This window comes from Microtus pennsylvanicus, chromosome X (assembly GCF_037038515.1).
Source record: "Microtus pennsylvanicus isolate mMicPen1 chromosome X, mMicPen1.hap1, whole genome shotgun sequence".
In the NCBI taxonomy this organism is placed as follows: Eukaryota; Metazoa; Chordata; class Mammalia; order Rodentia; family Cricetidae; genus Microtus; species Microtus pennsylvanicus.
In genome coordinates, this window is record NC_134601.1 from 49,487,392 (window position 1) to 49,511,934 (window position 24,543).

Genomic DNA, 24,543 nt, shown 5'->3' on the forward strand with positions numbered 1-24,543 from the left:
GGGGGCTGGAGAGATGGCTCAGCAGTTAAGAGCATTGCCTGCTCTTCCAAAGGTCCTGAGTTCAAATCCCAGCAACCACATGGTGGCTCACAACCATCTGTAATGAGGTCTGGTGCCCTATCCTGGCCTGCAGGGATACACACAGACAGAACATTGTATATATACACAATAAAAAAATAAATATTTTTTAAAAAGTATTTTATTTTGTTTGGTTTTAAACAAGGCTTTTTTTTCTCTCAATAGAGATGGTAGTCAAAATATTTAGCAAGGTATGTGGCACAGGTAACAATAATTGAGAACATTTAAGAGCATTGGCCTTGAACTAGTGTGTTTAGAGCACTATCTGGTTACTAGTATTCATCTCTTATTAACTGAGCTTATTGGATTTAAGCCTCTCCTGTTAGCTACAAGCTTACCAGCACTTTTCGTACATGCCCACACTCAGAGTTACCTAAATGGCTGACTATGAACTTCCTGAAAAAAGCATCACTGTAATGAGTCAACTTTATCATTGACCAAAGTCCCTGTTTCCTCTGGAGTGAGTTCTTGCCCATTTACAGTTTCTCCCTGGAGAGTCACAGGATTAACCACTCAAATGTGAGGTTATCTTCCAGCCCCAAATATCAAAGCCTGGCCAAGAAGCTCCAATGTTATTTGCTCTATTTTTCTTCCAGTTTCATTTACTAGCTACTCCATTTGGTTTTTCAAAATCTTGTTAAAGTGTGTAATGGATTTGGGGGAAAGGAAGGTGGGTAGGTGGCCCAATTTTACCAGCATTTACTTAGAAAAGGCAGCTGATTATAACAGTAATTTCCCTGAGTGGCCAAGCACCATTTCTCATCTTGAAAGGCATCTCTAACCCAAGAAAATTAAAGCCATACTAACAGATTGACAAGTCTACTTTGTCCCTTCCCAAGTAAAATCTATCAGAATGGATTTTGCTAACACTAGTACTACAGTTTACTTCTGTGGTCCTTTCTCTATCATCTTGAACAAAGTAAAATCAGGACCGCAGGAGATCTACTACCCTGGCCCTATTTTAGGATTTATTCTCACAAGGTGCCTTTTCGCCTTTTCTAAAATAGTAAAATGGGGGTGAAGGCCATGTCTATGGAGAGTGAACTGAATAGGGCTATGTTAGATGATATAAAAGCTAAAGCTCACTAAGCAAGAAAATGTTTGTGAAACCACAGGTTAAAATTTAATACCCTCTTTTTATTTTTAATGCTGGGCAGTATTTTATTTCTGAAGTCCAGTTTTGACATTAAGACTTTATTCAAAGAATCAGTTTGAATATTTACAGGATGCTATCCAGATGTCACAGATGGTCCAAACCACCAGCTTGTGAACTGCACATAATCTGACCTTCTCTTGTTCCTAAAAAATGTTAGAAATGTTTGGAAATTGAATTATGGAACCACTGCAGCTTCAAAATATCATAAATTAATTTTTTTCATTTTTCCTCTGTTTGCTTTTTTATTTATAAGGCTCACCGTTATTAACTACTTTCTAATTGCTTATATTGTTCTATTTCTAATAAAGACCTGAGTCATTTATTCTACACACATATAAAGTCCTCCTTTATGTAAGAACTATGCTAATGCCAGTTATACAAAAGCCTGCTTGTTATCAGACCGATATCCAGAGCTGCCATCATCTTAATTAACACTTCCAATATATTTAGTTGATTTCAATAAAACACTGGTGCCAATAGCTCCACATTGCAGTTCATAAGACTCTCAACGATTTTAGCTACTTTGAAAAATCAACATCATCATCCCAGTACATATTATTAGGAAAAGAAGCATGTGTTCTCTGAGTTTCACTTTTTGGTTGAGCTTTTCAAACAACAAATTCAAAAGTCTTCAAGGAAAAAAAAAGGCATGGCCCTATCCTTAGGTAGGATATAATCTGCTTGGGAAGACAAGAGATGACTCATTATATGATATCAACATTAAACGTTGCAAGGGTTCAAGAAATGATTAATATCTTCGGATTAAAAAAAGACAGTAAGGAAAATAAGGAAAAGGGCAGAATAATCTGAAAGGGAGACAAGACAAAGGAAAACCAAGAACTAGCTTCTAACCTTTATCCATAATAAGTTAAGTCAACTCGAAAAGGAAAAGGAATTCAAAGAACAAAGCAAAAGGGGAGAAAGTAAGTAACTGAGAATTGAAGGGTAACTGTAAAAGAGAAATAAAAGTATTTAGCTCTTCCTGTGAGTACATAGATTTGTTACCAAAGTCTTAATAACTATACAAGTAAAATATATATTGTGCTTTTTTCTTTGTTATTCGAATTGAAATTTGTGTAACCCAGGCTGGCCTTGATCTTGCTGTACATGATCCCGGCCTTATACACCTGATCCTCCTGCCTCTATATCAAAGTGCTGGGGATTACAGGCATATGCTACTAGGCCCAGTGTTCTTGGTACAGTCAGAAACATATCACATTCTTACTAATAGTGTAGGCTTTAGATTAGCAACTTAAAGTCATGTTGTACTTTAACCTTACCCACTTGGAATTGCATTATATACGTCTTCTAATAGGATCAGACAATTTCTATCATGCAAAAACACCACTAAAACTGCCAAGAAAATACCTTCATCAAGACATTTGCAAGCCGGGCGGTGGTGGCGCACGCCTTTAATCCCAGCACTCGGGAGGCAGAGGCAGGCGGATCTCTGGGAGTTCCAGGCCAGCCTGGTCTACAAGAGCTAGTTCCGGGATGGGCACCAAAGCTACAGAGAAACCCTGTCTCGAAAAACCAAAAAAAAAAAAAAAAAAGACATTTGCAAATATTAAAGTCAGTGCGTATATTGTAAATCATGTGACTAGCTGTGTGTTGCACCTTGACAGAAGACCAGAATTAGAACAGTAGAAAGAAGAAAGGGCGTGGCAGTCTGAAAAATGGTATTGGCCAAACAATGGGGATCGAAAAGTGGTGTGTTTCAGAGCTAACATAGACTGCTTACTGTTTTGACTGGAATAATAATAATTCAGACTGATCACCACTGTCAGCATGGAGCAGATGCTGACAGAATTACACACGGGCCTTCTGCCATCTAAGTCAAGCTATGTTGGAGTTGGTAATCACGTACTAGATATACCACAGCATGATACCAGAAAACTGTTAATCAGAATCATAAATAAATATTAACATCACTCGTGTTCACCTTTTGGAAAGATCTCACAGACAGGACAGCTGTTATTTTATTTGGCCTTTACAGTAACGTGCTGACATGGGCACCTCAGCCATGATTCCTACCATTAGACAAAGATGAAAGGCTGAGCACTGGGAGCTTAGGCACATTGGTTCAAGCTGCAGCCTCACAGCCCGAATTCCCTCTTCCTCTCATATCACTCATGAACGTATCTGTGTGATTCAATTTAGAGAAAGAAAGGGATAGAAATGGCCTGGGGATGACAAATCAAGTTGAGACATTGGAAATGACACGCATCTAGTTTCTTTCAATACTTTTTTACATAACCTTCTTGTGCCCAAGATTATCAAACCTGTAGATCAACTTGCCAAGGACTGGTGGTGCACAGAGTTCTTTGCTTCATGAAACTGAATATCCTGAATATCTTACTTTAACTCAGCTTTCATATTTTATTTTGTTTGTTTAAATAAATTTTTATTGATTTTTATTGAGCTCTACATTTTTCTCTGCTCCCTTCCCTTCCTTACATTTATTTGTGTGTATGTGTTTGCACACACACATGCCACAGAACAAAAGCAGATTTCAGAAAGCACAACTCCCATAATTATAATAGTTGGGTCTCTCTTCTTACACTATATGGGCCTGAGGGATCAGTATTAGATCAGCACAACTGGCTTTGTAACCTTAAGCAATGGAGCCATCTTGCTGGCCCTCAGCTGTCATGTGTGTTTGCATATGTGTGAGACAGAACAAGAAAGAGCCTACATATGCATGTTGTTCTTCTGTTTGCACACTATTGATTGAGCTCAAAATGATCTTCCTTAATGCCTCTTGAACTGTATTTAAATGGGTGAAAAAATGTATGCACACGGCGCTCATTACCTTGTCTTACCTTTTACAAATGTCTGACTACTGCTTCTGACATAGTGAGCTTCTCTTCTGGCGTTAGCTCCATTCACCAAGATGCATGGATGCTTGAAGGAATTTTATACCGGCTTTTTGTGTTGTTTTTGAGTGAACTCTAGCCTTCGAATAATTATCCTTTAAAAAAATCTTCATTCTCCTTTAGTTAGCCTACTGTTCTGAATAGTAAGCACCATCATGTTACTGCTCCATATCCTGCTTTTACTGATCATTTGGCCAAGGTATTCTACATAGTTTGCTTTTTTTTTATTAGAACATCTTGGTCATTCCCATACCTTGAGACTCATTTTCCCTAGAGTGAAACAACTGCAATTAGCTTTTTGCTGGTCCATTGGCAATAAATGAACTTTCCTACCTTAGGCTAATTGTTCATATAAGGATCTTGGGGGATGCTTGTTTTCTTAGGATGGCAGAAGCATTTCCTTTAAACATATCTTAGTCTTTTCCTATATCTTAACCTGTATAGAGAAAGCCCCTTTTAAATCATACTCCAGATGCCTATTTGGGGCAAGAATTTTATCATAAAAATAAATCAAGGAATGCACATCTCAATTTGGGCTAGAATCATCTACTTGCCCAAATCTCTCTTGCATATACACACAACATACAAACCAACTTCTATAAAGCAATGGGAAATAATTACATCAGTATTGGTGTCAAGTTTCATAGCAAAATTTTGATATACCAGTACTACCCTTGGCCTTAAGTCTTCCTTAACCAATTAATTGCACAGAATGGAGCTTCACTTATTTGATTATCTGCATGAAACTTTAACAAACTTTTAATTTGTGAAGGCTTTTACCTCAATAGCTCAATAGTGCAGAATTTGTCCCAAGCTAACAAAATTGTTTTCAACCCCTGCCTTGCCTTTGTGGTGAGTCTAACATGGAGCTCTCTGCTGACAAAGGCTACATAAGATTTTACAGACTTACACCTTCTACTATTTGTCAGTCTACTATATGAAGGCTTAAAATGTTGAAATATTACCCAAATGGAAAACATTCTCTATGGTTCTAAGTTTGGAAAAGTCACTTTCACAAGGAATAGTAGCAATGATTGTGTAATTATGATACCACTTAGTAATACCATAATATTTTATCCTCTTCATAACCCTTTCATTTCCATGGCTCTTGTGATCCTCATTTTACTTCGTGTCATAGGGAATATACAGGCAAAGAAAGCGAGACATCATATAATAAAATGCCTTACAAAAAGTCCTATGAGAAATATGTAATAGACACACCCTAAAAATTCAATCTCTAACTTTACCTTGGATCTAATGTTCTCTCTGCTCTCTCACATTCAGTGGAGCAAATTAGTGAGAAATCTTAAGCCATCTGTGTTTCTTTAAAGCTCCTAACACAATAAGTTAGAACAACGAACGCAAAGCTGTGTCGACAGAGAAGAGTGGATTTGTTGTGTGGGAACATGAAGCTATTCAGGATTGCAATCTCCATAGATCAAATTCATTTTCAGTTAATTTCATCTCTCTGTTCTTGCTTGTCAGCCCCCCTTTTTTCCATACTCAAATCATCACTAATTGATAAGACTATCTTCCTCTTAATGCTCTTTAGCAAAAGAGATTATCACTGCAGCCTTCCTAAACTCATTTTAGAGACATTCATGTGTAGCTTTTGACCTCCTAGCATGCTTTATTTTATTTCAAGTTTAGACGTGCACCAATATAAACACATGAAAATTTAGTCCATAAATCTGCAGTATTTCTTGATCAATGATGCTCAGGTATCCTGGATTTGTTACAATATAAAAAAATAAACCAGAAAAATGCATTTTATCCTCAGGAAGCTTATTACATAAGCACGTCGTGTTTGCAGAATTCACATTAAAAACACATAAATAGAATGATAGCTTCAGCAATTTAGGAAGCAGAGAACCCATAGTGAATTGAAGTTTGCAGAAAAAGCTTCTAGAAAGAGAAGTGGCTTAATTTCTTCATCTAAAAATGATATTAATATCTGCTACAAAGGGTTCTTATTAGCATTAAATGTGAATATATTTGTAAGGAATCCAACACTGAACCTAGCAAAATATAATACACTCAACAAATCGAAATGATCGCTATATACTGGACATCCTATGTGGGTTTTCAATAATGTTAACCCAGATTTCATACTAAATTCATCAGAAACTCAACATACATCTTCAGATTCCATATTATAGCTACTCTAGTAAGATGCCACTTATGAGCATAATTTCCCCCACTTCTGTGACATCCTGAACTTGCCCCCAGACTAGTTCTCTGCGTTTACTTGAGTTTTCTCCATAACCCCCACCAGTTTCTGAGCCTCTCGGAGGCAATGGCATGTCCTTTTTTTCTTACCATGCTATGCTTCCAGTACTTAGCACAATGCCTAACAGCTAACATGTGTAAAGTAAATGGTGAACAAATTTGTAAAAAGGAAAACAGGTTCTTCAATCAGATTTAACAAAATTACCAGTTGGTGGAGACAGCGGAGCTGTTCCTTCACTTTGCCTTGCAACGAAGCTGAAGCTAATGCTTTACATGCTGCAGAGAAAGCAAAATGCTCCAAAGTGGACCAATCTGTCCTTCTCAAAATCAAAATTTTTGGTCAAGTCGTTTACCAATCTATTGTTCCTTGTGATAACTCTGAAGCGCTTAAAGAAGGCTCTCATTCGTCCAATGTAGAGGACATTCCAGACAGTAGAACATTTGTTTAAGTGTTTGTCCTTTTAAATGTCTATTTATATACCTTGGGAATGACCTTTACTGCTTAGGACTTACTATAACTTTTTATTAAGGAGAATATCCAATTAAGTATCTCACACCATTCACTAGCCATGCAATACTAGAATGAGTTTATTAGTGTCTCCTATTGGAGAAATTCTGATTGCATTGTTAACCACGCAGAGAAATCATCTCAGCTGTTCATTAAAGTCTGCCTGCTTCTAACTGATAGTGACACACAGGTATCTAAAAATCCTCCAAGTTCTAGAGGCTTCATTAGTAGCTACCTAGCAAGAGAAATTAATGGGTTCATTGTGCAGAACAATCTTGGCCCTCTCTGATCCCAGTAGGTAATTAAGTGGGACAATAGTTAGATCCGTTGGAGAAAATATGCTTCTGCCTAAAAATGTGTTTGCATATGCGTGCATCATACGTGTGATACCAATTTTAAGAGAATTTGAATGCACATGAACAAAGTAAAATACATTTATCTTTCTTTGACTTATAAAAAACTTTGGGATCAACTGGTCAACGTTGGTTACACAATTCAGCACTTTCTACTGGGGATTAAGCCAGCACCATGTTAAACTTAGGTTATTACCTAGAAGTTGATGTTAGCAATTTATCGCTGTCACACAAAAAGAGCATATTGAAAAGGGGAAATGCAGTATTTCAGGTTTGTAGTTGGTGAAGCTACAGATGGAGAGGACTTTATGACTACTTTTCAAAGCTTATATTGTAGAAAAAGACTTTCATTTCTTCACATAGAAATAATAAAAAATTGCATAGCCTCAACAGCTGTAGTTTTTAAATGATATACAGAGATAACTTCTGCCAACATTTGAAATTAGCATTGTATACAACCAAAGCCTCAGATTTTTCTGTTATCTAATTTGGGGTTTTAGCTGCTATTTTCAGGCTATCTAGCTCTACATCTGAACTCCTAGGGACCACATCGGCATACCCCCTTTCCTTCAGTATTGATCAGTAGCATCCTGTTCCCCAATAGGTGATCAATTTATTAGTAACTCTCGAGACTGTCTCAGCTTTAGGCAGTTGTCTTCCTAAGAATTATAGTATTTATTCATCGGAGGATGATAAGACAAGGGACGAAGTCAAGTAATTTCACCTGTACTTTGCAGCCGTTTCATGCAGACTGATGCTTCACAGAGAAAAGAGCCCGCAGTTCAGATATTATATAATGCCCCCTACTTTGCATAAGATGTGATTAATTTCTTTTACAAGATGCACTTTATTTATGAGCAGGTCCCCTCATAGAAGCTGCTTGTTGGGGCTTAACGCTGATGAATGAAGACAGCACTATTCACACTTCCAGGTTATGGTCTGTCAGTGCTTTCATTATGTGCACTATTATTTATTTTCTCAAAAATGTAAAAATGCGCTCCAAGCTAAACATGCTGTATAGGCATCTGAGCCCAATGTTTTCCTTGGTGAGGGTGGGCGAGTAAGAGGACTCAAGCTGTTGTGTGTGTGCTGTTCTTCCTACTTCTATCCCCACCCACTTGGCATTACTGTCTGAACCCGTGGGAAGTCAGAGATTCGTATTTTCGTGGGTTGTTTAAGAATGAACAGTAGTTACGTTTTTAAATCCTGGAAGTGATTTTCTGAATGCTGTTTAAATCTTTTTGTATCCAAAGACTGCAATATTGCATTATAAGTGCTAATGAAAACACTGACAATTAGCACATCAAAGGGCACGACTATTAAAATAAATTATGCATACAACATTGGACACCAAGGTTTGGAAATCAAAGTACAACAATGCAAATATGTGAAACTAAATTGAATCTGCAGATTCCGCTAGCCCCAGATGGCTTTATGTGATCTGAAATCACTCACTTTCACATCTCTGAAGAATAAAGCTTAAAATATACTGGGTATGTGTCACATCCTCCCACTAAGTCTAACAAGCACTAATACATCATAGTGAGCATCACTGTCACAATTCTCATTACAGGATGGGAAACCTCCCCCAAATAATGAGCAAAAGTAATTCTCTTTGTCCTGCATGAAACTTCTAATTTGAATTTCACCTCTGGTGAAAAGTGAAACATATTTTACTTTTCATGAGGAAAGAATTGGTGAAACTGTTGTTTGGGAATTTGTTTTTGTAACTGTTGTTTGATTGGATGGTGACTAATACACAGAATAACATGTACCTAGGTGTCTTTACAAAATGCCTGTCAAGCAGGTCTCTCAAAGCCCATTCTACTATTTCTTTATCAATGCCAGAATTAAATGTTATATGACCCAGTCAAAGTTAATTCGAGAGTCTCAAGGAAAAAAATGAGTATGTTTGGGACTTGGGCTTTGATCAAGAAAGTTGATTTAAAAAATATATAAAAGGAAACTATTCTACAAACTGTCAGCAAAATATGCCCCGGAGTGAGTATTTAATAAGCCCAGATTTATTTCAAGCGGCACTCATCTGTGGAATTCAGCTGACGTTAACAGACAAAGAGAAAAAGACAGCTTCACAATGGTTAGAGCTTCCCAAACTTAAAGTGGGGAAAGGATGTAAAGGCAAATATTGTCCTCCCTGAATTAGTTCAAATTCTATACCCTGATAGATTTAGGAAGTCTTGTAGTCAAGAGTCAAAATTGTCCTTTGCAGTTATCACCAAAATGGGTGCAAAGGATGGTTGCCATTAAAATCTAAAATGTACCTCAGATATTCAAGTATTAAAGCTTTGGTGTGCAAGATGGCGCTACAAGGATGTGGTAGAAACTTTATGGCCTAGTGAAATGTCTTCCAGTCATTGGAGGTGTGACCTTGAAAGTAATAATACAGTGCCCCTTCCTCACTCTTTTTCCAGGTGTAGCCATGAAACAAGGTCTTCTGCTGCCATGCATTCCCATTGTGAACTGTCACTAGAGGTCCCAAATCAGTGACGCCAACCAACAGTGGTTATAAATTTCAAGGTTATAAATTAAAATCAATTTTTCCTCTTTTCAAGTTGATTGCTTATAATATTTTTGTGACAGCAACAGAAAGCTGATGAACACATCTCCCCTACATTAGTTAGGGAACAATTGCTTTTTCTATACCAGGGGGGAACCTACTCTCACTTTTAGAGGAGCTAATTCTCTCTTTCCTACCTCTTAGTAAAAGCAATGCTGTGCTTTATTTTTAGCACTCCTACTAAAGTTTTGATTGTTTCCCTTAATCCCCACTTCAGTACACAAAGATTCATTGTCCTTTGGCCCTTAAAAGGGTCTAGCATAGTGCCATTCAGTACCTACTTCGTAAATGACTCATGATTTCCCACAGTTTGAGCACACCTACTCTTAGAAGTGTTCTCTCCAGGCTTAAGCCTTGCCCTCCTTTGTCTCCAGGCTTCAGTCTTGATCTTTTATTCAACCCTCTCATGACAGTGAAATCTTAAATTTTATATTTGGTGATATTTAGTATAGAGACCTTAGAAGAAGATCTTAAATCAGAGGCCTCTAATGCAAAGCAGATATAAATTTTTGGCAGTTAAGAAAATAATTTTGCCAAAACCGATGAAAAAACAAAGAGCAAATATTCCCTCTGACTCAACATCAGCCAGAACGTTCTTGGGGGGAGGAGGAATAAATGTTCCTATGTTATCATCATTTGATCTGCACCAATTTTAATAGTCTGTTTATTGATCTCATTAAAGGTACATATACTTCTAAACATAATAAATGGATTTGTTGTCATGAAATGTTCGTATTTGGATATAGTATTTATCGTTGGAGGACTGACAAATAACCTAAAAGGTTTTAAAAGGATCTTAAGGAAAATTAAAATGAATCTAAGTTTTATAAATGTTAAGAATACTTTATAAGGAACATAGAGATTGATCAGTTATATCACTAGCCAAATCTGAATATTAACCTCATGTCAATGCATTAGCTCATCTAAGAGCAAGCAGCTTATTGGGTTGGATTTCTTTTTTGCAGTTGTAGTGAATGAACATATGGCTTTTCACATGTTATTAAAGTCCTCTGTCACTGAGATACATCCTCAGCCATTTTTCCTGGGTCTGGTGTTTGCGTGTGTGCACATGCGTGTTGGGGGTACAGTCACTCATGGGCATGTGTGGAAACCAGAGATTGACATTCAGATGCTTTTCTCAATAATTTCTTCATCTTATATTTTGATACAGTCTCTTCCCTGAATTTGGCGATCCACAATTCAGCTAGAGTCACTGAACAGTTATCCTCTTCCTCTTTTCATGGTCTGCCTGTTTCTACACCCACCACACAGGGGTTACAGCCATATATTGCAATGTATGCAGTTTCTCAGGGTCTAAACTCAGATCCACATGTGCTTCAGAACTGAACTACAGAGCATTAGACTTGTCCCACCCCCACCCCTGCAAACACACTTATAGAAAAGTTTGGCTTGGGTAGGTCATGCACTCTGACAGAGATGCATCAGCAACAGCCCCCAAAGTCAGCACATTTCACAGTGTAAGTGGGGAGGCATGTAAAGGATCTCAGTAGGGCATCTCTGTAAGAGAGCAGTGTCAAGCTGGAGTCATCCCAGAGAGCAATAGTTTCAGCATAAAATGTCAACATTCACACTTGCACCAGGGGAAATCTTTGCCATTCCTCTAAGCCTTTATCTAGCCTAAGGATGCCTTCACCATTTCATGGGTCTGAGGCATCGGAGTCCTTGACATGCTCATGTTCATCTTAATAATACAATTCACTCAGGACTCAATACACTCCCAACATTCGTGCTTACATAGCCAGCACTTTTCTGGCTGATCCTCCATTTTGCTCATTTAAGAACAGTTTTACTAAGTTGTCCAGGATGGTCTCGAAGTTGTAGCCCTCCTGCCTCAGCATCTTCAATAACTGAAACTGTCCAGTTTATGTTAGATTTACAGATTATCTTTAGATGATTACCTTTATTTAATTTTATTGCTGCTGTGATTTTTAAAAAGAAAACCACCATGACACAAACAACTTAAAAATTCACTTTGGATTAAAATTCTTGAGGTATGCATTCCATTGTGGTGGGGAATACATAGAAGCAGGCAGGGAAGGAATGGTGATTGGAACATGAGACTGGATGGTCACGCTGCATCCATACTCAGGAAGAAGCGAGTGAATAAGAAGTAGGGCAAGATTACTAAAGCTCCAGGCCTCCCAGTCACTTGCTTCTTCCAGTGAGGTGCTAGTTCTAAGCATTCCACCACTTCCTCAAATAAGATACAAGCTGGGACAGTGTCACAGAAACCTAGAGCAGACATTTTGCATTCAAATCACAACAGTGACTTTAACATTTTGCCAGGCAAGTGTACGTGTATGTGTATGTGTGTGTTGTGCTCCATTAAAATATTGTATTTATTATTACAGAATTTTCCAACTTTCACATATACTTGGTGGTGGATTTTACTGAGTCTGAATAAAAGGGAAATGAGGAAAAACAGTATGTGGACAATTTTAAAAATCAGGGTAGTTTCCTCCTTGTGTGAATTCAGTTTGCACAAATTTAGTTATCTGTGAAAAATATTAAGTAGAAATATTAATAATTAATAAGTTTTAAATTACATACTATTCTGAGTGCCGTGCTAAAATTGCATACCATATTGCCTCATCTTTCTGCAATATGAAGCACCCAGACTATCAATGCCATATTTACTACCTGCCTATTAATCATCTAGCCACCTCAGTTCTAGGATCAACTGTTGTAGTATCACAGTGCTTGGGTTCAAGTAACTTGTCTATAGTAGCCTAATTCAAACATCACTCACCTTATGTAATCTCAATATGTAGGCATTTTGTCATCTGATATGGTCACAAGAATAAGAAGGTTGGTGAGCTGGGGAGAACACTTAGTTGATAAAGTGCTTGCCTTGCAAACACAAAGACCTGAATTTAATTCCCAGAAGTCATATTTAAAAAGCATGCACGATGACCTACACTTGTAGTCCCCGTGCCTAGGAGGCAGAGACAGCTTCATTTCTAAGTCTCGTTGTCAGTCAGCCTAGCCTATTTAGCAAGTTCTAGGCAGTGAGCACCCCTTTCCAAAAAGTTACATGATGGCTGAGGAATAACATTCGGGATTGTCCTCTGACTTCCACACACATATGCACATATGTTAACTTGGATACACATAAACACACACAGGCATGCATACATACATAAAACTAAAAGTAAGTCTGAATAGAGTATAAGGTGCTCTATGAGAGAAACCATAATCATATAATTTATTATAGCATACTGTTATGAGAGGTTTTTTTATTACTAGGTTATAGTAGTTAAATCTTACTGTGCCTAATTTATAAATTAAACTTTATCATATGTATCACAGGGATATATTTAAATTATGATTTATATGAAAAATGTAGTGTCTATAGGGTTTGATATTATCCATGACTTCAGGCATCCACCACTACATGTCCTCACGTAAAGGGCCTGCTCACATAAAGGAGTCTTACTGTAATCCCACAGGGGTGTTTCAAGAACATTCTGAAAAACACCAAAGAAAATGTGAAGGAAATGATATGTTTCTTGTATGGGTCTGATGATTTTTTGCATGTGTTATTGGCATCCTAGGCAATGCCTGCTCAGCCCAGTTTACCAAAGAATGGGATTTAAAACTGAGACCTCAGTACTCAGCAAAAAAAGGGGGGGCGGGTAGTTGGTGACCATAGATAAGGCAGATTTTTTTCTAATTTTAGCAAAGATAACGCTGAAACATGAAATTTGGGGGAAATAGTTCAACCTAAGTGAAATATCAGTTATAATGCATACATTCATTATTATATAGCAAGCTTTCTACTACTATTATAATACACATGCCAAGAAACTAGGCTGAAATTAGCACTACACAAACACTTCCTTGACATTTGACTGTCCCTTGCAACTGGCATGGCAGCACAAAGTAGACTCAGTGTGTTGGTTTTTTTTAAAAAGAAAGAAAGAAAGAAAGAAAGAAAGAAAGAAAGAAAGAAAGAAAGAAAGAAAGAAAGAAAGAAAAGAGTACATAATGTTGGAACGGAATGTGGTGGTAGAGTATGGGAGGACAATAGATGGTAAGGATTTGATCAAAATATGTATATATATATATATATATATATATATATATATATATATACATATACATATACATGACATTTTAAAATGACAAATGAAAAGGAAGAAAATCAGAATCAGTGTATTTATTTTTCTAGAAGCTTCACCCTTCTCTGTACAGTGCCATAACTTTCCTCTCTAACCACCTTTTTAATACATAATGCAGAGGAAAGTCTTCAGTCTTATTCATCAGAAATATTACATATAAATATAATTTCTTGAAAATAATGCTAATACCTTCCAAGTCAATTATTTCCTAATGCAACCATGCAGATAAGCAGTGGCCTGATATCAACATCATTACAAACTGTGACAAACACTACCTCCTCTGATTTTCCCTATTTCACCTCAAAAATACTTTCCGACTACATGTAGAGGTAAGCAAACAGCAGAAGAGCACTGGTATAAAGGTGGAGAAAACAGAAACAATTAAACCCAGCTTTATCTTTGTATGTTACTGTATGTCATTTCTCTTCCAAATACTGCAAAAATGAGTATATGTCTCCAACCCTCGTCTCCCATTTCCGTCCTGTCTCTGCCAAGCAGAACTAAATCTGTGTGTCTTTGCAATGCCTTTCCATTTCCATGACTCTTTCAAGATACTGAACTTAGCAGAAATGTGGTCCACTAGATTATTATTGCGAATTTACTTTTTCCCAACAGGCATCACAGTTGATAAGAATGGATTTATTTACTTTGTGGACGGGACTATGATCCGAAGAATTGATGAGAATGCTGTGATCACAACTGTAATTGGCTCAAACGGTCTGACTTCCACACAGCCATTGAGCTGTGACTCAGGAATGGACATCACTCAGGTAAGCACTGCTGGTTTTCAAGCATTATCACCATTTGGCATCGTGGAAATGGATAACAATTTTCTCATGCAGAAATTACATAAAAAGGAAGCCTGGTGCATCTGCTATAATGTCAGATAGCAGAATCTTCTTTTTATGTAAGTTACTTTTTTTCCTCCTTAGAAAGCTTTAGGCTAAATGGTGAGTTAGGATAGGAGAATACTAAGAAGAATATTGATATAACAATGCCACCTAAATTTTGAACCAGTTAAAATTGGATTTGTTCACTATTTCCTAAAATATATGATCTTACTGTTTTTAAAATTAATATATTTCACTATTTATATATTGAGGAGTAGAGAGGTGGACATGTATGTTGAGGCTGACACTTACAAAAATTGCTCCTCTCCTTCCAAGTGAATACTGGGAAACAAGCTCATGTCACCAAGCCTGGTAGCAAGTGTCTTTCCTCGCTGATCTATTCTGCCAGCTGAATTTTATCATTTTTTTTGTGTCCAACAACAAATGAACTTTAGCAAAGAGGTGGTGATAAAGGTCGTTAGAAACCTCTTTAGTAAATAGTGAGTGTGCCATGTTATTCTCATGCATGAAAACAACTATTCCTGAGATGTTTTGCTTATCTTAAATAAAAGCAACACCATTCTCAAATTTGTTTTATACATATTTAGCAAGACTCTGCGAGACTGACCTCATGTTCAGGAGTGTTTGTGAAATACAAATCAAACCCTGTGATTTTTAGTGGTTTTTAATGTGACAGAGAGAGTGTATGTGCGAATATGGGGTATAGGTGGGTAGGAAGTAGGGAGGATTTGGGAAGAATTGGGGAATGAGAAAGAATATGATAAAATATACTGTACTAAATTCTCAAAGAATAAATAAAACATTTCTTAAAAAAGAAACCTTCCCACCAGAGAATAAGGAGGAAAAAAGTAGTGTAGCGTTCATCTGGACCCAAAATTCTGATCTTGACACTCTTCTACCAAATCAGTAAATGGTATGGAAAGAGATTTTAGAAGATACAACATGGTTCCAGCACTGTTCAGTTGCTATTTTTAATCTGTATACACAAAAGCTTGGTGGATATAATAAGGGAAGTAGTCAGGCAATCCTTGAAGGAGCTTTATGTTCTAACATTTTACGAATGTGTAGCTCTGATGATGGAATATTTTCAAAGTAATTAGAGTAATATTGAGAATTTCAACAATGATCACGGAGGATTGTTTCCGCTGAGAGTAACAAAACACTTGTCTAACAGTGTTTTAAACAATAAGGTTTAATGATCTCATATTGTGAAATGTCCCAAAATAAACATGGATGCCAATAGACTTCTTTCATCAGTCACATTGTCCAGCACTGAGTAGCATAATTGAATGCCTTTACTTGTTAGCAAAAGAGAAATGGAATTTTCTAAATGGATTGAGACCCTCTGGAAATGCATTGTTTTCCTTGAACATATTGCTACCTGAACTTCAAATGGAAATTGGGGTTCCTTTAGAAAGAAATGTAGACTTGCTACTGCATAGGCAACTGGTGCCATAATTTATTATTAGAATCTCCCAGTAGCTTCATTTTTATTGCATCTGAATCTGAGGATAACAAGGAAAATTAAAATAACACATTATCCAATGCTTCCTTAATCATTAGTTCTAACACCACTTCCCACCTCCATTAGTGTTCAGTAAAATGCTAAAGATGTACCTAGTTGAGCTCTCTCTTTTTCTGTCTCTGCTTCACTCCAGAAATTGAAACCATCTGAGTCAAGTACAAAAATAAAATGAAGAGTGGGAAAGCCTGAAAAATGGAGAAAATTAACAAACTTTTTATTAGATATCTGATTAGATCAGACATTCAAGTTCTAGAATATTTTAACTTTTCTGTGATTCGAGACCTTTCAGGAGCCAAAGAAAGGGAGCATTATTTATGGAAATGTGGAAGGGTGTGAATATGTTTACATAGGGGGGAGAGAGAAAAGATGCATATATATGATTCACTTGTGGGGTATTTTTAGCTTAAAATAGAACACTTAGTACTGTGATCAGTCAACTCTAAACAACCGATGTAATTCTGCAGAAAAGTTATTTGGAAAAGAGAGCTCTTTGTCTCAGTAGAGGGGACATATAAAGTTCAGCACCATAAGAGGGATTCTTTTTCACATGACACTTTTCAACCATAATTGATACTATAATAGCTCCCTTACCACTTTCTGTTTTGGACTTAAAGTAGGCTCTGTGCTCACTCAGCAGATACAGTTGGGGTGAAAATGGTATAAATGACTGTGTAGAGATGAAGCACAGAAAGTAACTAAAGGTGGAATGGTGGAGGAACTTATAAGCATAATGGAACTTGCATTTCATCCAGTGAAAAGTGGAAGGAGGGAGGGAGGGAGGGAGGGAGGGAGGGAGGGAAGGAAGGAAGGAAGGAAGGAAGGAAGGAAGGAAGGAAGGAAGGAAGGAAGGAAGGAAGGGAGGGAGGGAGGGTTCAGTTTGGGGCATGCTTGAGTCTGAGACACCTGTATATAGAATCTAGCCCAGTAGTTCTCAACCTGTGAGTTGCTACCCTTTAGGAGTCACCTAAGACCACTAGAAAGCACGGATGATTCATAATAGTAGCAAAATTAGTTATGAAGTAGCAATGAAAATAAGTTTATGTGTGTAGGCCACCACAACATGAGGAACTGTATTAAATGGTTGTAGCATTATGAAGGTTGAAAACCACTGACCTAGACAAAGAGGTCTGGAAGAGAATCGAACTTGAGTCTAAAGCTACAGGATAGTGTCTTACTTACTGTTCTATTGAAGAAGAGACATCATGACCAATGCAGCTTATAGAAGAAAGCATCTTATTGGGAGCTTGCTTGCAATTTCAGAGGGTTAGACCATAATTGTCATGGTGGGGAGCATGGCAGCATGCAGGCAGACTTCAGCAGTAGAATGTATTGTACAAAGAAGACTAAGAAGAAAAGATCAAGCAATATAAAAATCAAAACAATATAAGAAAAAGAACCCAAGGAAACAAGATTTTCAAAATCAGTATCTCAGGTTTAGTAGCTGTTATGCAATAAAAGAAGGGTTTTTTGGTTTTGGTTTTTGTTTTAAACCATTCAATTTTATAATGTTAGTAACTTTGGTAACTGAGATGCTCATTGGCAAGAGCTGGAATGCTGTAGACAATGAAGAACAGAAATGAAAACAAATAATTCTTCCATATGTTTGACTGAATAGAAGATGATAAGCTGATTTGAACAAGGGTTAGATTGGTGGGAGGCTTTGGCTTTGAAATATATCAGCTATGATTTATGCATTTTCTTAGGTATCAGGAAATCATCAAGTTAAAAGAGAAATAACAATGAATGAAATTGAGTGGGTGAGTGGAGAGAGTGATTCCAGCAAGGACCATGTGGGTCCCACAGCTGCCGGCATCCTTCATGATTATTTCCAGAGCTTCCTCTCTGCTTAGACAACTGTGACCCATGTTTCTCCTGCCTGTCCTTAAGAACACAGGCAGTCTTCACGTAGAAGGAAAATAACTGAGTAAGGAGCTTCATATCAGCTTCCAAGAGCAAAGGCTTAGCTGGTTTTAATAGTACTTTCAGTAATCTAGCTGGGCTTACACACTGTTCAGTTTAATATTTCAGTAAATCAAAATATATTGATGGATGAAGGCAGAGACAAACATCTAAACAATCCTGCTCAGTTTGTGCTGATAGAAATGTACAGGAGAGGGTGGAGCTGCAGCATGAATATTTGACTCACCCCGTAAAAAGAACTTGCTGTTTCTAAGACTACAAGACAGCAGCATACATGACCAAATGATTTTATAGGGTTCCCACCTTTTGAAACTTTTTAAGCAAATGCTAGATAGAAGTCAGCCAGACCTTACAGTGTGAAAAAGATAAACCAGGTATTCACATAAAGATATTACTACAAAAATATAATCACACTGCTAAAGTTTTATCTACCCTGCATTTCAAAACCAACATGTGTATTTGGAGGCTGCTCATTCATTCCTGGATGCCCAGATCCTAAATAATCACACAGAAATTATATTATTGCAATACTGCTTGGCCTATTAGCTCACACTTCTTATTGGCTAGCTCTTATATCTTAAATTAATCTATTTCTATTAATCTGTGTATCACCATGTGGTTGTGGCCAACTGGTAAGATTCCATCCAGTGCCCAGCATCTCTCTCCTGCTGAAACTACGTGGCTTCTCCCTAACTCCACCTACTCTCTCTTTCTCTATCTGCTTGGAATTCCCACCTCACCCTATTCTGCACTGCAATAGACTCAAATCAACTTCTTTTTTAACCAATGGTATTTCACATACAGAGGGGAATTCGACATCAAACATGTCTCCAATAAGGCAAGTTCCATCCAAGCTATATATTTAGAGAAATTATTCAATATAGGGTTCTTTTTCTGTTGCTTAGTCTTCAGTACTTTCTTGGAAAAATGGACCCTGAGGAATAAAGTCCTTAATGACAAGTCATACATAATACACTCTAGTAAACTTCTAAGAATAACTGCTACCATTTATTAAGAAATTTAATATTGCTTAATTTTCAATGTAAATGATAACTGTGGTATGTAAGGATGCTTTTAAGCAAGTATATATTTATATTGTTCATATTCCCCAATACTCTCTGTGCTCCTCTTTTTACTCTTCTCCCTACCCTTTAGTCTTTGTTCCCCAACTTCACTACATTCCTTTATATATACATACATACATACATGATCTTATGCATCTATAGAAAATATAGAAAACACCTTTGTCTTTCTGATACTAGCCTAATTTGATTAATATGAGTATCTCCTATTTCATTCCTTTTGCTGCAAATGCCATAGCTTCATTCTTCTTTATATACTGAAAATTTCCATTGTCTCTCTCTGTTTGTCTCTGTCTCTGCCTCTGTCTCTGTCTCTCTCTCTCTCCCTCTCTCTCTTTCTCTGTGTGTGTGGGGAGGGGAGAGAAAGAGAAAGATACATGTATGTGTGTATATATAGTCTCATTGCTATACACGGTGCCATTTCATCTCCACAACCTAACCATATTTAAAAGGGTGGTTTTATTGTTTATATCAATGGAGGAGAAAACTGGCAGCGGGAAGGACACACAGTATGCTGTGACTATTGAGTTATAAAGTGATAAAATCAAGCTCTGAGCATAAACTTTCAGGCCTCAGGTGTGCATTCTTCGAACTTACACATTTTCAAAATTGGAGCTGGTCAAATATCATTCTATTTAGCCAAGAAATGAATGCCACTTGGTTGAGGGCTATGCTGTTTAGTCACAGAACATGTGTTTAGTGACAGTTAGGAAATAGTTTAATAAAATCTAATATCTTGAGGAATGAAATTTGCTTTGGCAATAAAATCAGCCATTTACTCAAAATCAATATATTTTTAACTAAAATGTGAAGCTCAACAACTCTCAGTACAAACTCTGAAGTATAACTTCCCTTTCTAAGTAGCCAGGCTTTTCACTTCAGGGAATGAATTGATTCTGAAAAGAGCTGGATCTTTATTTTCAGTGCTTCATTTCAGTATTTCTGCTCTGCCCTGCCTCTCCTGCTTAGATACAATGGAAATGGGAGTTAGACCAAGAATAACGCTGAGTGCTGAATCTACTACTTTAAGAAAGTCTAATGCTACAAGAAAATTCAACCCAATAACACATAGTACTAATTCCCCATTGCCTATAAGGCACATACTTCAATTTGTTTCCTTTTCCTGGTTGTTTTTAAACATACAATATTTACTTCAAACAAAGTAAATTTCTATTAATAAAATAATAAATTTTAAAACTTTCAGCAAATATACCCCTACTCAATGATAGTTCTTATAGTGACCACCAAGGCAGTTTGAGAATATGTATGCTAATAAGCAAAAAACACGCATTAAGAAATGACACCTAAGGTTGGATTGATGTTTTTGTTTTCACCATAAAGTCATAATTTTAAAGATTTATTTATGCATTTCTTTTTATTTGTATGTATGTATGTCTGCATGAGTTTATCTATGCCATGTGTGTGTAAGTACCCAAAAAGGTCAGAAGAGAATTTTGAATCCCCTGGAATTGGAGTTACAGTTTTTTTTATCTGATCAGTATGGGTACTAAGAACCAAGCCCAAGTCCTCTGCAAGAGCAGTAAGAGCAGGAGCCATTCCTTCAGTCCCCAATACCATATTTTTGACCCATGATGAGATAGCAGAGTACTAGAAGACCTCACCTCTCACTATTTCCTCATCTAATATTGCATAACTGCTTATTTGAATCATCCTACAGTTTTGTATTAGTCTACATCTATACCTTGTCATTTGATTTAGTACACTTTTTTATATTCTGCTAAAAATCTAATATGTTCACTATATTTCCCAACCTTGGATCACTTGTGGATCTTATGAGTATCTTTAATGTCTTCATCCAAACTAAAAACCCAAGATGCAAGTGTAGGATAACTAGTCTAATTATTAGTTAGGTTATGGGCCATCCATTTGATCTATCTCGTATGGACTATGATGCATACTAGACAAGAAAATCAATACAATAACCTATTTAAACTTTTTCCCAACAATGAAATCAAAGCAAAATTTGGACTGTACTATATGTGGTAAGGCTAAGTATTATTTCAAGAAAATATTATTTCAACAGTCTAGTAGTGCAAAAATAGTTCTGTGTGTAGGTCATATGCAAAATAGGTAGAAAGGCCGCTCATCTCACCGCTGTTTTTTCCAACATATGCACAAAAGGATTGTGTAATTCAACTATTCCATAGTGTCTGAAACTGTTAGAAAGAAACAAAAATTGCTCCACAAAATCTGTTTGCACTCATATGATCCATAAACACTACTTTCTGATCACAGAATAAGCAGACGACTGTTTTGTAAAAATTAATAGGAGAGTGCTTTTTATTCTGAACCAAGTACGTTCCATGAAGTTTATGGGAAACAATCTGATTAGTCTTGAAGTGTGGTCTACGCTTAACCCTCTCTAATCGTCAATCATCCACTAGTTTTCAATGATATTGTACTTAAAAAAGAAGAATAAAACTGATTCAAAAAGTCTATTTTCAAGTTCTTTCTAAAAGGAAATTCCTCCTAGCCAAATGACTAAAAAAGAAAGAAAGAAAGAAAGAAAGAAAGAAAGAAAGAAAGAAAGAAAGAGAAAAAGAAAACCTTGAATTCAGAAAAAAAAGAAAGTTAGGTTTTGTTTTAAAATAAAATTTTTTTCACCCAACTTGGACTTTAGTAACTTTGAATCAATACTCTTTGTGGTCATTTTCCTTAACAGAAAAAACAAAGCCTTCCTCATCTCTCTCATTCATCAGCATTATACCACCTGCCCCAAGCAACAGACCTCTGGCTTCCCTGGCTGTCTTCCACTCTCTACATAACTGAAAAAGCCATTTTGTCTTGTCCTTAGAATTCTTTTTGCAAGTTGCAAAAAAACTACAACTGGATAGACAGAGAAATATAAAGCATCTTTTTCAAAATCTGCATGCCACTTCTTTTATACAGTAGATTCAGCATTTTCTGTTGTTTTTTAAAATGCATATATAATAACAGTCAAGCATGAAAAGTTACAACAATCTTAGGAGAAAAAAAATAAAGGATATGGCAATTTAAGAGGGGAAAGGAACCTCTATTTTTTCTTTCTTCACCTCTCACTCGCCTAATGTCATTGTCTCTCTCTCCTGCAAACCCTTTCATGTCTAAAGAATGTCCTCCTTCGCCCTGAGTGATGCAGACGATATTGAAACTCAAGTTTTTCAGGGGTTGCTTGCCTTTCTTTGTGCAGTTCCATCACTCTCCCATGTGCACACTGAATGAGAACAGAATTAGACCTCTCGAATGAAGGCCATTATAAGTGAAATTCCCTGCAGGGACTGACTTCCGAGTTTGTGAAGCTCTGTAGGGAATCAAGAAAATCTGAATTATAATAAGTTTGCTTGAATAAAGGGATCTCCCAGGCAAGAAAAGAAAGTTTATTTTAAAAGTTTCTGCCACTAGAGATGAAAATCTCACCACCTCAACTTCCACTACACCCTCTCAATGCTTCAGTAGCTGTGAAGTCCATCTCACTGTCAATGCAAGGAAAATGTCTGTGGTGGCCCTATATAATTCAAATAGAGGTGTGTGGGATGGAAGGACAGTGTAGGCTGCAGGTTAACAGCAAGATATAGAAGATAAAGCTAGCATATCTAAATTTATGGAAATATATGTCTTAGCTAACAATACCGGTAGGCAGCAGGCACAGAAAGAGATGGTGACAAGACAAACAAGGGACACATGGGGTAGAAAGAAGATATAATAGCAGATGAATAAGGCCCAAAGAGTGCGAAAAAAAGTTATTTTATAGCCCCAGTGTTAATTGCATATACCCTCCGAATTAGGCATGGTTTCTTTAAGCAACTTAAATAACCATTTACATAATAATTGTGAAATAATCGGTTGGTTGAGATCAAAAGTCCTACCAGCCAACCCTCTAGAGGAATTTTGTGTCTTCTTTCACTTTCGCCATGCCTGGACCACAATACAACAGCAACGTAGCTGCCCAGCAATTGGTTATTTCAGGAGCTCAAACATGCACTCAATCAAATTGCCAGCTAGATGGGCATGGAGAAAGAAAGAGACACCTACTTCAATCCCCATAACAATCATATTTTGCTGCCACAGAATATAGTAGCAATCAGAGTCACTTAAATGTCTTATTTCTCAGCCCTACTTATACCATTTTTTAAAATTATTTCCTTAGGATTTCCTAATGGCTTTCCATGTTACTCACTTGCAAATGAAAGATAAGTTCAGCGTCAAGGCAATAAATTGTATTAAGAGTGCTGAATAGCCACTGCTTTTAGTTGCCATTTAGTCGTTTTTAAAAAACTTTCTGAATCATTCCTTCTGCTCTCCTCTGAAACAGTAAAAAAGAAAAGTTCATTTTTGTCTAGTTCTTGACCGAAAAGAAGGTGCTCTATAATTTTGGTGTTAGTATTATATTGTTTTTTTTAACTGACACTAGAATTCTAGAGCTAGTTAATTATTCCTCCTTATGAAGGCTAATTCAATAAATTACCCAATTGTTGATTAAGTGGCTTCTCTTTTTTAATGGGAAAGCACTTGCTAAAGTATGAAGTGTTTCACAAATATAGAGAGTGATGTAAGATGGTAATGTCAATTACCTTAGGAAACGTTTTCTGCTGATTCATTATATGCTTGCTCAAATGGGAGGACACAAGAACAAAATAAGTTTGCAAGGTGGTTATTCTGATTTTATAATATCTGTTGTTGTCCATGTCTGATTTAAATGTATTCCTGGATAATGTTATTTATTGCTTATGCAGCCGAAACCCAGTCTCCTGGCTCTGTCACATGCAGAAAAAAATAAATAAATAAAAATAAAAACATCCTCTGGAACTGGGAAGGCCAGCCAGACTTTTCTTTAAGCCTTTAGTAGAGGATTCAAGAGACAAATTCAAGTTTTTTTGATGACTTCTCCTTCACAGTAAAAGCAATACAAAGTCAATAAAGCACAGTGGTTAGGAACACAGACTGCCTCATTTCAAATCCTAGATCTATGCTTGATAGATGTCCTTGAAAAAAATTGTTTATCTATAAATGGGAGTGATAATGTGCCTGCCTCATAGGGAGGCTGTAAAGATTCAGTGAGGTCAATATGTATAAATCATTTAACAGAGTGTTTGGCTTACAAATGCTCAATAAAATTCTATACTAGTAATAGGAATAATAGTAACAATATTTGACCTTGCTTTCCCGATATGAAGATTTGAACTGATAATTTATAGGATTAGAGTAAAAAGAACTAGAAGTTTGGAATTGATTAAGAAATTAGGTA

General features: G+C 36.7%; 1 protein-coding gene across 1 annotated transcript in view; it reads left to right on the forward strand.

The window, feature by feature from the left end:
- The window catches only part of Tenm1 (teneurin transmembrane protein 1), a 784,432-nt gene that overhangs the window by 700,745 nt on the left and 59,144 nt on the right, over positions 1-24,543 (forward strand). The window contains exon 25 of the mRNA XM_075956580.1: positions 14,536-14,690. Within this exon, the coding sequence (XP_075812695.1) occupies positions 14,536-14,690 (155 nt within the window). The remainder of the gene's footprint in view (positions 1-14,535; positions 14,691-24,543) is intronic.